At 41.7% G+C, this 13743-nt stretch overlaps 2 protein-coding genes across 2 annotated transcripts in view; one reads left to right on the forward strand and one right to left on the reverse strand.

Annotated features, from left to right (window-relative positions):
- Positions 1-13743, reverse strand: part of irf9 (interferon regulatory factor 9) — a 56192-nt gene that overhangs the window by 22452 nt on the left and 19997 nt on the right. Inside the window, exon 10 of the mRNA XM_080050010.1 lies at positions 11202-13479. Coding sequence (XP_079906136.1) covers positions 13303-13479 — 177 coding nt within the window. The 3' untranslated portion in view covers positions 11202-13302. The remainder of the gene's footprint in view (positions 1-11201; positions 13480-13743) is intronic.
- Positions 6204-11628, forward strand: emc9 (ER membrane protein complex subunit 9). The gene is made up of 6 exons (XM_080050021.1): positions 6204-6369; positions 7137-7351; positions 8467-8543; positions 8790-8859; positions 9270-9364; positions 10094-11628. Exons 2-6 carry the CDS (start codon positions 7157-7159, stop codon positions 10272-10274), a joined length of 618 nt encoding a protein of 205 aa, XP_079906147.1. The 5' UTR covers positions 6204-6369; positions 7137-7156; the 3' UTR covers positions 10275-11628.

The raw sequence follows: 13743 nt of genomic DNA on the forward strand, positions 1-13743 counted from the left end.
GAAAATATTTTAGTCACATCATGCATACAACTTATCAAGTAGTGTCACAATTTAGATGACTAAACTTACCATTTGCTTGATGTCTTCCAACAGCTAGAAAGGACAACAGCATCCATCTAGACAAGACATCCACATTGTAACAAGCAACATTTAGCTAAAAAACTATTACTAAAAAACTATTTTCAAACTCACCTCAACAGAAACCCCATGACGGCCAGTGACACAGCAAACTCAGTCACTTGTCTCAGCCCCTACCAAACCTCCCAACTGAACCAGTCTGAAAACAATATGTCACTGAGGTTACACTCAGCTCCTTATAGGCTGCCCCTCTCACCTTACCAATTAACCAGACACAGGTGTGTATTGTTTAAGGCAGGTGTGGCTGATTCTAGGGGCGGGGCCTGGGAATGTGATTGGCAGCAACATTGTCATCAAGTTCTGTTCCTTCACAAATACAGTTTGGGATGCAAGATGAATAGCAAGTGTATAAAACAGAAGGCAAAAAGTTTGGGTGATTAATCTAGGTCAACTAGACATTTTTCACAACCTCATTGTAGGAACCAAAAGATAAATAGAGTTTGTGTGCGCATTACTCTCATAACATCTCCTGGAGTGAAATTTTGAAAGTCAGTAGTTACAGAAAAATCCTTTTAGCTGAGAATTCTGTTATGTTAGCGACCTTGGGTCAAATGGCCCTTTTCCACTGCGTGGTATCAGCTCAACTCACCTTGACTCTACTCAGATTTTTTGATTTTCCACCCAAAAAAACATGGTACATGGTAGCGGCTGCTTTTTTGGTATCGCCTCGCTCGAGGTTCCTTTTAACATGTTGATGTTACTTTAAACATTCTCTGCATGACACGAAAGAAGAGGAGACACGTAGGGCATCTAGCAGCTATATAGCTAGCTCTGGGACAGAAATGATCGCAACCGATTACATTATAAGCCCTGGACAGCACTGATTACCTCAATAAATGATTCAGGCTGAGACATGGCTTGAATTTAACTAGACGTCATTGTAAAAGAGGGTCACCCTTCAAATTGATCTTTCGAGGTTAAATAAAGGAATTTAATTTGAAAACATATCCTGAAACAAGCACTAAACTTTATACCTGTGTTTACGTTCATAGGGATCTACAGCTGACTGAGTGGCAAAGTCACACATCTGTACCCCAATCCTCCTGGTTAATGACCCGTAGCAATATTCTACTTTTAACAGATATACAAGGGGAGTCTTTCTTAAACATTTTACATCTGAATTTTTGGCGGTTGGTAGTACCAACTACTTTTCTGCTTTGCTACTTGGCTCCAGTAGAAAATGGAGAAGAGTGGGCTTTTCCGACGAACTCGCCCACGTTCAGGAGGTACCATTTGCAATGGAAAACGACCAGTGTGTGCTACTAAAACAGATTTGAGGAACTGTGCGATGGGAAAGAGCAAAAAGATGGTTGACAATTCAGCATACAGAAGGGACACTGGGGTCAAACGTTTCCATTTACTCCCTGCATGTCTGTTTTTAATGGCCCATCAATAGTTAGGCTGAGCATAGAAACCAGGGTGTTTGCGATCCAAGCCCTCATCAGTACTACACTTCATGGGTATTTATTTCATGTAAATCAGGGCTGTACGCTTATTTTTTTAGGTGGTAGCACTGGTGCTAGCAAGCCAAAAAAATCAGTAGCACAAAAATAAATTTGGTAGCACAGAAAGTATGTTCAAAAACTTGCATAACCTTAACCCATGCATTTCGCTCTAATTACCTTTGAGCCTGTCATCTTGGTCTAATTTGAGATTCACAATTAATATTATATCCTAGTGTGTGCAGTAATAATTGTAGAAAAATGAATAGGGTTGCACTGATTGCAATTTAGACAAAAGAATCTAACCTGCCAATTGCAATTTTTTGCTGATTCAGAATTATTTCTCCCCATAAGAATATAAAAATAATATCTGTAGGCCTATCTATATACTTTTTTGTATATATAATTATTATATTAATAATAACAAATAGAAAATGTCCTTCTGTTAATTAAAACCAAACTTTAAAACATTAAACATAGCTTGTTAAATGAATAAGTATACATATTGGTAAAATTTAGGATAAATTAAATTGGTTGTTGTGAATGTGCTAAGCGTAGTTCTTCAGTGGCTTATTTCAAACTCTGCAGCTGAATGAGTTGCCTTTGTAGCTAGAGCACTGCAAGCTGAAGCGCTAACTTCCTGTTTTTACCGGCTTCAGAATAAAAGTCAACTCACGTTTGGCTAGTAACAGGCTTTTAATGTGAAGGCGCACAGGAAATGTTCTGCTTGCACACGCGCTAACTTAACTGCGGTAATGTAAAGAGCCGTCTCCTTCCGGTTATATCGCCGCACAAGCACAGATCCAGAGCGCACATCTTTCACCAGCCAAAGACTACATTTACCCGCATTTGGAGATAGTTATTGAAGAGCCCTCTAAGCAGTGTTGTGCATCTGCTCATTAGCACTAGTGCGAGTGGACTTGTATTCATCATCGCACGTGATCAATTCCAGTAGCAAATGCGATCAAAACTGTCGCACTGTACAGCCCTGTAAATATTGTTAGCTTTTCAGGCAAACAATTGTGAACACATCCTTAAGTTGTACAGGTAGAGCTCTGTTAGAGCTGAGGGCCACTATTTTGAACGAGAATTCCTGAGGTCAGACTAAATTGCATTAAATAACTTCCCAGATATGAAAACTGTGCATCTCACTTTTGCAGGATTATTAAGGGGTGCATTTGAAAATCGGAAGAGGAGGTCAAATCAGACCAGAAAACCCTGATAATTCCATTAAAACAAAGGATTCTCAACACATTAAATTCTTTATTTGAAAACAGTCATTACAATGGCTCAGTTGAAAGCAGTCGTTTATCGTCGGTGTTGAAGTGCCTAAAAAACACAAAACATGGATAAAAAAAAAATCTGCATTGGAAAATGAATGATCTGAGGAACAGCAACTCCAATGTTGTTCCTGAACAATTCAAGCGGTCATATTACTCACTGATGCCAATCTAACGAATGAAAACAAAAAAAAGAGGAAATGAGTCACAGCTTACCAGTTTCAAGTCAATGGTTAAAATATTCATCATCATAGTAGTCGTCGTCGTCATCTTGTGGGGGACTCAGTGCGCTGACGAGCATCTCTTTGACAACTGACATTGGCTTGGACAAGTAGCTTGGATTCTTTCTAATACCGTGGCTGGAGAGCGGTATCGGAGGGTGTTGAGGCTGGGGCTCCTTCTGGGGCAGATAGCTAGGGTGTTGGGGCTCCTTCTGGGGCGGATAGCTAGGGTGCTGGAGCTCCTTCTGGGGCGGATAGCTAGTGTACTTGGGCAGGTAGTTAGCGTGCTGGGGCACCTTTTGTGGCGGGTAGCTAGGGTGCTGGAGCACCTTCTGGTAAGGATAGCTAGGGTGTTGGGGCTGGTGTGGGTGCTGGGGCACCTTTTGTGGCGGGTGGCTAGCGTTCTGGGGCGGGTAGCTAGCGTGCTGGGGCAGGTAGTTAGCGTGCTGGTGGTAGCTATCTTGTGGGGGGCTCAGTGCGCTGACGAGCATCTCTTTGACAACTGACATTGGCTTGGACAAGTAGCTTGGATTCTTTCTAATACCGTGGCTGGAGAGCGTTATCGGAGGGTGTTGAGGCTGGGGCTCCTTCTGGGACGGATAGCTAGGGTGCTGGAGCTCCTTCTGGGGCGGATAGCTAGTGTACTTGGGAAGGTAGTTAGCGTGCTGGGGCAACTTTTGTGGCGGGTAGTTAGGGTGCTTCTGGTAAGGATAGCTAGGGTGTTGGGGCTGGTGTGGGTGCTGGGGCACCTTTTGTGGCGGGTAGCTAGCGTTCTGGGGCGGGTAGCTAGGGTGCTTGGTCAGGTAGTCAGCGTGCTGGGGCACCTTCTGGGGCGGGTAGCTAGCATGCTGGGGCACCTTCTGGGGCGGGTAGCTAGCGTAATGGGGAAGGTAGTTAGCGTGCTGGGGCACCTTTTGTGGCGGGTAGCTAGCCTTCTGGGGCGGGTAGCTAGGGTGCTTGGTCAGGTAGTCAGCGTGCTGGGGCACCTTCTGGGGCGGGTAGCTAGGGTGCTGAGGCAGGTAGTTAGCGTGCTGGTGGTAGCTATCTTGTGGGGGGCTCAGTGCGCTGACGAGCATCTCTTTTACAACTGACATTGGCTTGGACAAGTAGCCTGGATTCTTGCTCATACCGTGGCTGGAGCGCGGTATCGGAGGGTGTTGAGGCTGGTGCACCATTGGCACCTGCTGAGGCCGGAAGCTAGCGAGCTGGGGCTCCTTCTGGGGCGGATAGCTAGGGTGCTGGGGCTTCTTCTGGGGCAGATAGCTAGGGTGTTGGGGCTGGTGTGGGTGTTGGGGCACCTTCTGTGGCGGGTAGCTAGGGTGCTTGGGCAGGTAGTTAGCGTGCTGTGGCACCTTTTGTGGTGGGTAGCTAGTGTGCTGGTAGCTAGTGTGCTGGGGCACCTTTTGTGGCGGGTAGCTAGTGTGCTGGTAGCTAGTGTGCTAGGGCACCTTTTGTGGCGGGTAGCTAGGGTGCTTGGGCTGGTAGCTAGCGTTCTGGGGCACCTTCTGTGGCGGGTAGCTAGGGTGCTTGGGCAGGTAGTCAGCGTGCTGGGGAACCTTCTGGGGCGGGTAGCTAGGGTGCTGGGACAGGTAGCTTGTGTGCTGGGGCACCTTTTGTGGCGGGTAGCTAGGGTGCTTGGGCTGGTAGCTAGCGTGCTGGGGCACCTTTTGTGGCGGGTAGCTAGGGTGCTTGGGCTGGTAGCTAGCGTGCTGGGGCACCTTCTGTGGCGGGTAGCTAGGGTGCTTGGGCAGGTAGTCAGCGTGCTGGGGCACCTTCTGTGGCGGGTAGCTAGCGTGCTGGGGCACCTTCTGTGGCGGGTAGCTAGCGTGCTGGGGCACCTTCTGTGGCGGGTAGTCAGCATGCTGGGGCACCTTCTGGGGCGGGTAGTCAGCATGCTGGGGCACCTTTTGTGGCGGGTAGCTAGGGAATTTGGGCAGGTAGTCAGCGTGCCGGGGCGGGTAGCTAGGGTGCTGGAGCACCTTTTGGGGCGGGTAGCTAGCGTGCTGGAGATGGTAGCTAGCGTGCTGAGGCCGGTAGCCAGCGTGCTGGAGCACCTTCTGGGGCGGGTAGCTAGCGTGCTTGGGCAGGTAGCTAGTTTGTTGGGGCCTTTTGGGAAAGTAGTGTGGCACCTGCTGTGGCTTTTGGCCTGGGTAGCTTGGCTGCTGAGGTGAAGCAGACTGTGCTACCTGTGGAAATTGAGAAACTGAATGAACACTGGATTTGTGGTTCTGTTGCTGTGATTCAGCTCGACTGGTAACTATGAATTAGTTGCGTTGTATCTACTTGCCTTGTTTGTAGTTGAAGCTCCAAGTGGTCCAGTGATCCATGAAGATTTGTCTCCAGTTTGAAAGCTACTGGAATCTGGTAGATAGCTTGAAACTGGCACACTGCGAGCTTTTGAGAAAATATTTTAGTCACATCATGCATACAACTTATCAAGTAGTGTCACAATTTAGATGACTAAACTTACCATTTGCTTGATGTCTTCCAACAGCTAGAAAGGACAACAGCATCCATCTAGACAAGACATCCACATTGTAACAAGCAACATTTAGCTAAAAAACTATTACTAAAAAACTATTTTCAAACTCACCTCAACAGAAACCCCATGACGGCCAGTGACACAGCAAACTCAGTCACTTGTCTCAGCCCCTACCAAACCTCCCAACTGAACCAGTCTGAAAACAATATGTCACTGAGGTTACACTCAGCTCCTTATAGGCTGCCCCTCTCACCTTACCAATTAACCAGACACAGGTGTGTACTGTTAAGGCATCTATCTATCTATCTATCTATCTATCTATCTATCTATCTATCTATCTATCTATCTATCTATCTATCTATCTATCTATCTATCTATCTATCTATCTATCTATCTATCTATCTATCTATCTATCTATCTATCTATCTATCTATCTATCTATCTATCTAGCGTTACAGGTTACATCCTTCCCACTAGAGGCAGCACTGCTCTACAGCGTAGGCATTATTATACAGCAGCTGAAGAAACTGATAAATGATTGACATCTCATTGCTCCAATAGGATTGCAGATTATTAGACTCTCCGCCAATCAGAGAATTACATTAACCACTTGTGGGCGGGACCGGAAAAAGCCGTTCAGACGCCCTGCAATGCTGATTTTACCTTACGAGCTGTCAAGTGAAACAGTTAGCCGCTTTATTTTATCCTAACAACCCTGAACCTTGTTGGAAATCCTATACTTGGTAATCGTAGAAAATACAATTTTTTCTAATCAGGCCCAGTTGCTAAGTTGTATTCCTCTTAAGGTAAGACCTGCTTCAGCTTTGCTTTATTGTGCTAATGCTAAAACCATTGATGCAACATCAACCGGCTAGCTGGTTAAAAACACAACCTTTTACAATGGTTTTTGGTGATATTTTGATCACATCTTGATACTAATGCGGTGAAAAGGTGCCTTGTTGTTCACGTGTGGGTTTTGCTTTAGTAGCCTAATTTTAAAGGTGGAGTCAGTGATTCTGGAGAACGCTTGTTGTCAAAATCACTTTCTTGTCAAAACCGTAGAATATACCATCTATGGTCAAAAACATTATGGTGACTATCTCCTACTGAAAATAATAATAATAATAATAATAATAATAATAATAATAATAATAATAATAATAATAATAATTTTCAGCGATAACACAGTACATGCAGGTAGCAGATAATAAGGAGAAATTCAGTGATTTTGACCAAAGTAATTTGACAACAAGCGTTCTCCAGAATGAGGTCACTGCCCGTTGCTTTGTTTATTTATTGTATTGCTCTGTTTAATATAGGCCTACATGTTCATATGTATTCAATTTATTTTTTTATTTTTATTTCGAAGATATCTGGAGCTCCTTTGATTCATGTATTGAGAATTTTTCAATAAAGTTCATTGAAAAAAATAAAATAAAAGTGGTAATTGCCCGTTATCTCGCCTTTTTATATTGTGTGTGTGTGTGTGTGTGTGTGTGTGTGTGTGTTTGTGTGTGTGTGTGTGTGATTTTAGTTTTATACTGTACAGTAAAGGATTCTGATTCTCTCGTAGCGGTCATTGAAGTCATCACTATGGGCGAGGTGGAGCTGTCATGTCGCGCCTACGTGAAGATGTATCTCCACTCCTGTCTGTTCCCTCGGTGCAGTATCAACGGGCTGCTGTTGTCCTCCTCGCCACCGGGCGGCGCTGTCTGCGTGACCGACTGTGTCCCTCTGCTTCACTCACACCTGCCCCTGGCCCCCATCACTCAACTGGCCCTCACACAGGTCAGATAAAATGCACTTTTATTGTACACTTACGGTTGCGTTCCGAATCGCATAAGCTTTCTTTTTTCTATTCTACATACTACATCCGACGATAAAAAGAATCTAGTTAGGATGCAGTAGGCATACTATTGGGACATACTTTTACTCTCTTATTTCATCATAACATGGCTCCTTGATCTTGCCTCTTGCTTTTATATCCGTCGCATCCCCGTTTGTTTTCATACGGAGGCTTCGTCGATGTGACGTCACTTCACTTCACGTGCGCACTGGATTGTGGGTCAGAATCGCCCAAATAGGATGCAGTTTTCAACACTAACAATCTTGGCCGCATGAAGTAGAACATCCGGGTACTTCTAACCATCCTCAATCTGGCCACAAGAATCGGGACATCCTAAATCTTTTTTCTACCAAACTAAATAGTAGAAAGTATGCGATTCGGAACGCAACCTACATTTTTAATTTCTTCATTTTACTGCTTATTGCACATATTGTAAACATTTAAATAAAGTTCCTCATATTGCACTTTATTTATTTACTCCTTTATACCGTTTGGTCCAACATTAATAACGATAATAATTGAATTAAAGGTGGAGTAAGCTATTATAGACAATGCTCACCTCAGTAGATTTAGCATTTCATTTAATTTCGTCTTTATTTCGAACAAAAATAAAAATAAAAAAAGCAAGTATGATACATTTGAGAGTAAATTTAGTTAAAGGTGCAGTGTGTAATATGACATCATCAAGAAAGTTCTACAAAGTTCTAGAATGCAACGCTCCCTGGGTAACCCCAACCCTTTCGAATAATAACAGAAGCTACAGTGGCCTTCAAGGACAAGAACAATTCTAAATTTTAAACAATGCACCTGATGACATTCCAACTATGACACTTTCAAGATGGCGGCACTAGGCCATGGTCCAAAATATGCAGAAATATGGACATATATGAGACCCTTTCTTATGGAAAAAAAAAAATATCCAAAACATTTTTTTCAGCTATTATGCACTAAATTAAATGTACTTATGGATATTATAATTACTTTCTACAAAATCTGCTAGGAAATAAAACCCAAAATTCTACACACTGCAGGTTTAATGTCTGTTGTCTTGCTTCAGGTGGACGTGTGGTGTGCACAGACCCAGCAGAGGATAGTTGGATACTATCAAGCCAACGCCTGTGTATCAGATAGCAGGTGAGTTTCCCCTCATTTCAGCTACAATAATATTAATAATAAGCCTTTACAGATGATTACTAAAATGGTACAGTCTCAGTTCATTTCTAGTCAAATTTAAAACTTAAAAAAAATTCTATCATCATAAATCAAAACTAAATTATTTTGAGGAACCTGGACCCAAACGTAAGACTAGAATATGTTTGAAAACCAAACTGTGAAAATAGTTTTTTAATCTATTTTTGCATCTGTCTCCCTCCTCCTCAGCCCGACGCCGTGTGCCATGAAGATAGCGGACAGGATCGCTGAGCAGTTTGACAACGCAGTTTTGTTAATGGTGAGAAGGTTATTATTTATTATTTTTTTTACTATGGAAAAGGGGTAGGATTAAATAAGTGTATACTTCTTCCTGCTCCTTTTCAGGCATATCTCAGCAATACAGATAATTTGTTTTCTTTTATTTAATTTTTTTTGTGAAAACATAATTTGTTTATTGTATTTCCATGCTTTTCACTTTGTTTTGTATGTTGATATGTCTGAAATAAATTGAATCAAATCAAATCGAAAGAACTTAAACCTATTTCCCTTAACTTTTGGCTTGTGATAGATAAACTGTAAGTAACAATATGGTGGTGACATTTTGTAATTTAAATAAAAAAATGAATTCAAAATGAGAAAACAGTTTATTTATGCACTTTCTTCTTCATTGAGTGAATTGAGGCTGTGTTTCTCTGTTCTTCTCCACAGCTGGACGGCAGTAAACTGTCCCCTGACTTCCGGGTTCCTCCGATAGTGATGTACGAGCGCAAAGATTCAAGATGGCTGCTCAAAGACAAACACACGTGAGGAAATACATTTATTCCGTCCTGAGTTAAAAGTGGATTCAACGGTTCTGGAGAACGCCTCACCATCCACTACCTGTCCGTACTGTGTGTGTGCTTGAAAAAAATCCTTATCTTTAAAAAGCTTATTTTCATGCGGCCCGTAGGCAGATTTCCCTGTCCACACAGTACAAGCGGCGAACAAGATTGTGTCTCTGCAAAACATTTCTGGATATCAGTCATAGGCTCATACTTATCTTTAGACCATATACTATTAAAATGGAAGTTTTCTCATTTCAAAACGCCACCTCAAGCGTTTTATTAGCCCAACGGCTTTTAACGGCTTTCAGTCTGTCTTCACCAGGCTAGATGCTACAGAACGAGAATGATTCTACTCCCGCCTCCAGTCCGCTACGCTTGCCGCCCTCTTTCTTGATAGGTCCATAGTGCAGCTACGTCCATGCTACGTCATGCTTTGGGCCGCATGGAATTTCCGGATTATGCTTCCTTGTTGCTTCTCTGCGCCAATGAGCAGCTTTCATAGGAATGAATGGGTGCCATGTTTCAATCCGGTGTCCATTTCTTTATATGTCCATGAGAGAGACAGGTAGCAGATCGTGAGGAGATATTCACTGATTCTGACAATAAGTGTGTCTCTCTCTCTCTCTCTCTCTCTCTCTCTCTCTCTCTCTCTCGCTCTCGCTCTCGCTCTCGCTCTCGCTCTCTCTCTCGCTCTCACACCCCTCTCAGGATAATGCTGCGGCAGTGGGAGGAGACCCGTGCGATCGCCTGTCAGATGATGGAGTCTGGAGATCACAAGCTGTTGGTGGATTTCGACAGCCACCTCGATGACATCACGCAGGACTGGACCAATCAGAAGCTCAACAGCAAGATCGCAGAGCTGGCGTCGCCCGCCAACGGAAGCATGTAGTAGAACGACCAAACACTTGCTGGGTTGGAAAAGCCCTGCTAACGTCCTCCCTTCTACATACTCAACATGTATATACTACATACTAAAAGCCCTACTAACGTCCTCCCTCCTACAAACTCAACATGTTTATACTACATACTAAAAGCCCTACTAACGTCCTCCCTCTTACACACTCAACATGTTTATACTACATACTAAAAGCCCTACTAACATCCTCCCTCCTACACACTCAACATGATATACTACATACTAAAAGCCCTACTAACGTCCTCCCTCCTACATACTCAACATGTTTATACTCCATACTGTCTACTTAACAATTGATTGTGTATGCGAGGTACCTACCATACCTTCCATGCCGTTTGAAAATACCCAATGCATTGTGGGGCGGTTGAGTAGGAAAAGTATCCTGTCGATCCATACACAAAAGCTTCCTGGAAGTTAGTACTCATCCGGGCAATTCTCGCCCCTACAAACTCGCATACGCAACAGTCACATACTCAAATTGACGTCAAAATGAGTATGAGTAGGACGTTAGTAGGGCTTTAAGTATGAGTAGGACGTTAGCAGGGCTTTAAGTATGAGTAGGACGTTAGTAGGGCTTTTAGTATGAGTAGGACGTTAGTAGGGCTTTTAGTATGAGTAGGACGTTAGTAAGGCTTTTAGTATGAGTAGGACGTTAGTAGGGCTTTTAGTATGAGTAGGACGTTAGTAGGGCTTTTAGTATGAGTAGGACGTTAGTAGGGCTTTTAGTATGAGTAGGACGTTAGTAAGGCTTTTAGTATGAGTAGGACGTTAGTAGGGCTTTTCGAACACAGACAGAGCCTCACATTTATTTATGTTATTCTGACTAGACTGATTTTTATAACCCTCACACACACACACACACACACACACACACACACACACACACACACACACACACACAGAGTTTAAGAATATGTTTTATTTTTTAATGCATTTTCTCGACTGAACATGGACATAACATAGAACATGCATAAATAACAAAATATTTACAGTTTTTTTTGGTAGACCCCCCCCTAACCCCACCCCCCCTTAAATGTGCCTTTTTTGGTTCAGCCCAATCCTCTGTTAATTAACATGAAAAATCCACCTTAAAAAAAACATTCAATCCTTTTACATGTTATATTTTCTTTAATTGCTGTATTATTGTTATTGTTCCTATGTACATGGCAAGCTCCAATGGGGGGGGGGGGGGGGTGGACAAAATAACAGAAACACCCTACAATACAAAACAAAAGTCCTGCAGTAAATATGAATTTGCTGAAGCTCAGAATGTTGTTTTTAGTCAAGTCAAAATAAAGTGTTACCGTTACAAATCTTATAGCTTGTAGAGAATGCTTGTAAAATAACATAATCTTCTTGCTAATATAATAACTCCACTTTTTAAAGCACCAGAACGTCTTTCTGTAAAATTCAAGGATAAGGAGTATTGCACGTACAAATACAAATACATGTTATAGGATATTTGCACAACCCACAATACCGCCTTAAAAAATATGACCATCACTCCAACAAAAAAACTAATATTTTGAGCTTTAGCAGACTAGTGTATTAACTGCAAGACTTTTATTTTGAAATTTAGGATGTTTGGTACTTTTGTGTGTCCCCTTAATTACACTACTCTTGACAGTAACACACTTTAAAACATTTTTGTCTAAAACAGTGTCTCCATTAAAACATTCTTAATTCAATGTCTACTTGTTCTCTTTTTGACACGAAAGGTTACATAAAAAATATTTCCGACATAACTCCTTAAAGGTGCAGTGTGTATTGCAACACTCCCTGGGTAACCCCACCCCTTATGGATAATAACAGAAGCTACAGTGGCCTTCAAGGACAAGAACAATTCTACATTTTAAACAAAGCACCTGATGACATTCCAACTATGACACTTCCAAAATGGCGGCACTAGGCCTTGGTCCAAAGTATGGAGAAATATGGACATATATGAGACCCTTTCTAAGGGAAAAAAATTATAATTCTAAAAAAAAGATTCAGCTATTATGCACTAAATTAAACGTACTTATGGATATTATAATTATTTTCTACAAAATCTGCTAGGAAATAAAACCCAAAATTCTACACACTGCAGCTTTAAAAAACACGTTGTTTGTAAATGTATAATGTGTATAAAACTCCCCCAGCATAAGATTTAACAAGTGTGACGTTAAAAAATCTAAACTAATTAACTAACTAGTTTACATTTATTGCAATATATACATCTTCGCTACAGCTACTACAATGAACTATTCGGGTTTCTATATTTTCCAAAAGGACGGGTTTGTATTTCACTGAAGTATACAAATATTTAGTCAATGGTGGCTAAGGGCAGTGGTTCCCAACCTTTTTATACCTAAGACAAAGCACTGTTTAGGTACACCGTGTAACTTTGGGTGTGTCAGAGAAGTGAACATTTTCTAAGGTATATTCTCAAAACTGAAAGAAAGCGGGGAAAAAAAGTTGATTTTCGTGTCCGTCCTTTTTTTTTTGGTGAAAAATTACGGAAATTATTCATTTGTTAGCAAAATATTTGGCCATTTAATTCTGTCAATCTCTGCAGCTCTGGAGATGACTTTTAAGTGTTGGTTTATATGTAGTGCTTCATGTACACAATCTAACCTGTACAAGGAAATGAAGGGTTAAAAGGCATTCCTTATCAAAACCCCCCCCCCAAAAAAATATAAAAGTCTAATATATATATAGTTTGCATAGTTTTTTTTTCACAAGTGCTTTAAGATTTTGTTTTGTTTTGTGTTTGGGCAGAGCGATGTGAAAATATAATTAGCCCACAAATGTGAGGCTTTTATTTTGAAGTAAGTTCTATTAATATAACATATATCTATAATCAGTGCTTTTAATTTGTCGCCTTTAAATGAGGCATTGACCGTGATTAACAAGATAAAACATCGCTCAGCCCATATGTACTATTAGTTTGAAAGAAAAGCTACATTTCAATTTTTTTTTCAATTTCAAAGTCTCTTATTTTGGAATCAAACCCTTCAGCTCAGGTGTTGACCACACAGCTGATTGCCTCGGATGATGATGATGATGTCGCTGTTGGCACGGTGACCAGGTTGAGCGTTATTTCTCCGGACTGCCCGGCCAGAGACTGTAGGATGGTGAAGGAGTCGAATAAGGACTGAGCATTCTGGACTTGTTCCTCCTCCCACGGTAACGTTATCTGTAGGGAGACAGAATGGGTTCAATAATCATTATTTATTATTCATTATGGTTTTTTTTTATAAGAAAAAAGATATTAAAAGAGAAATGCATTTTTGAAGTTTTTTCATTTTAAATGTTTGAGTATTTTGATATTACTTTTTTAAAAAATTTAAATTGTCTGTGGTCCCTCTGTCTACCAGTAGAGGGAGCTTGTGTACCACCGGTTAAACTCGTACCACAGTTTGACAGTCGCTCATGTAGAGTGTAGTTTCTGTGTAACTTC

Source organism: Ammodytes marinus (genome assembly GCF_949987685.1).
Source record: "Ammodytes marinus genome assembly, chromosome: 21".
NCBI lineage: Eukaryota > Metazoa > Chordata > Actinopteri > Uranoscopiformes > Ammodytidae > Ammodytes > Ammodytes marinus.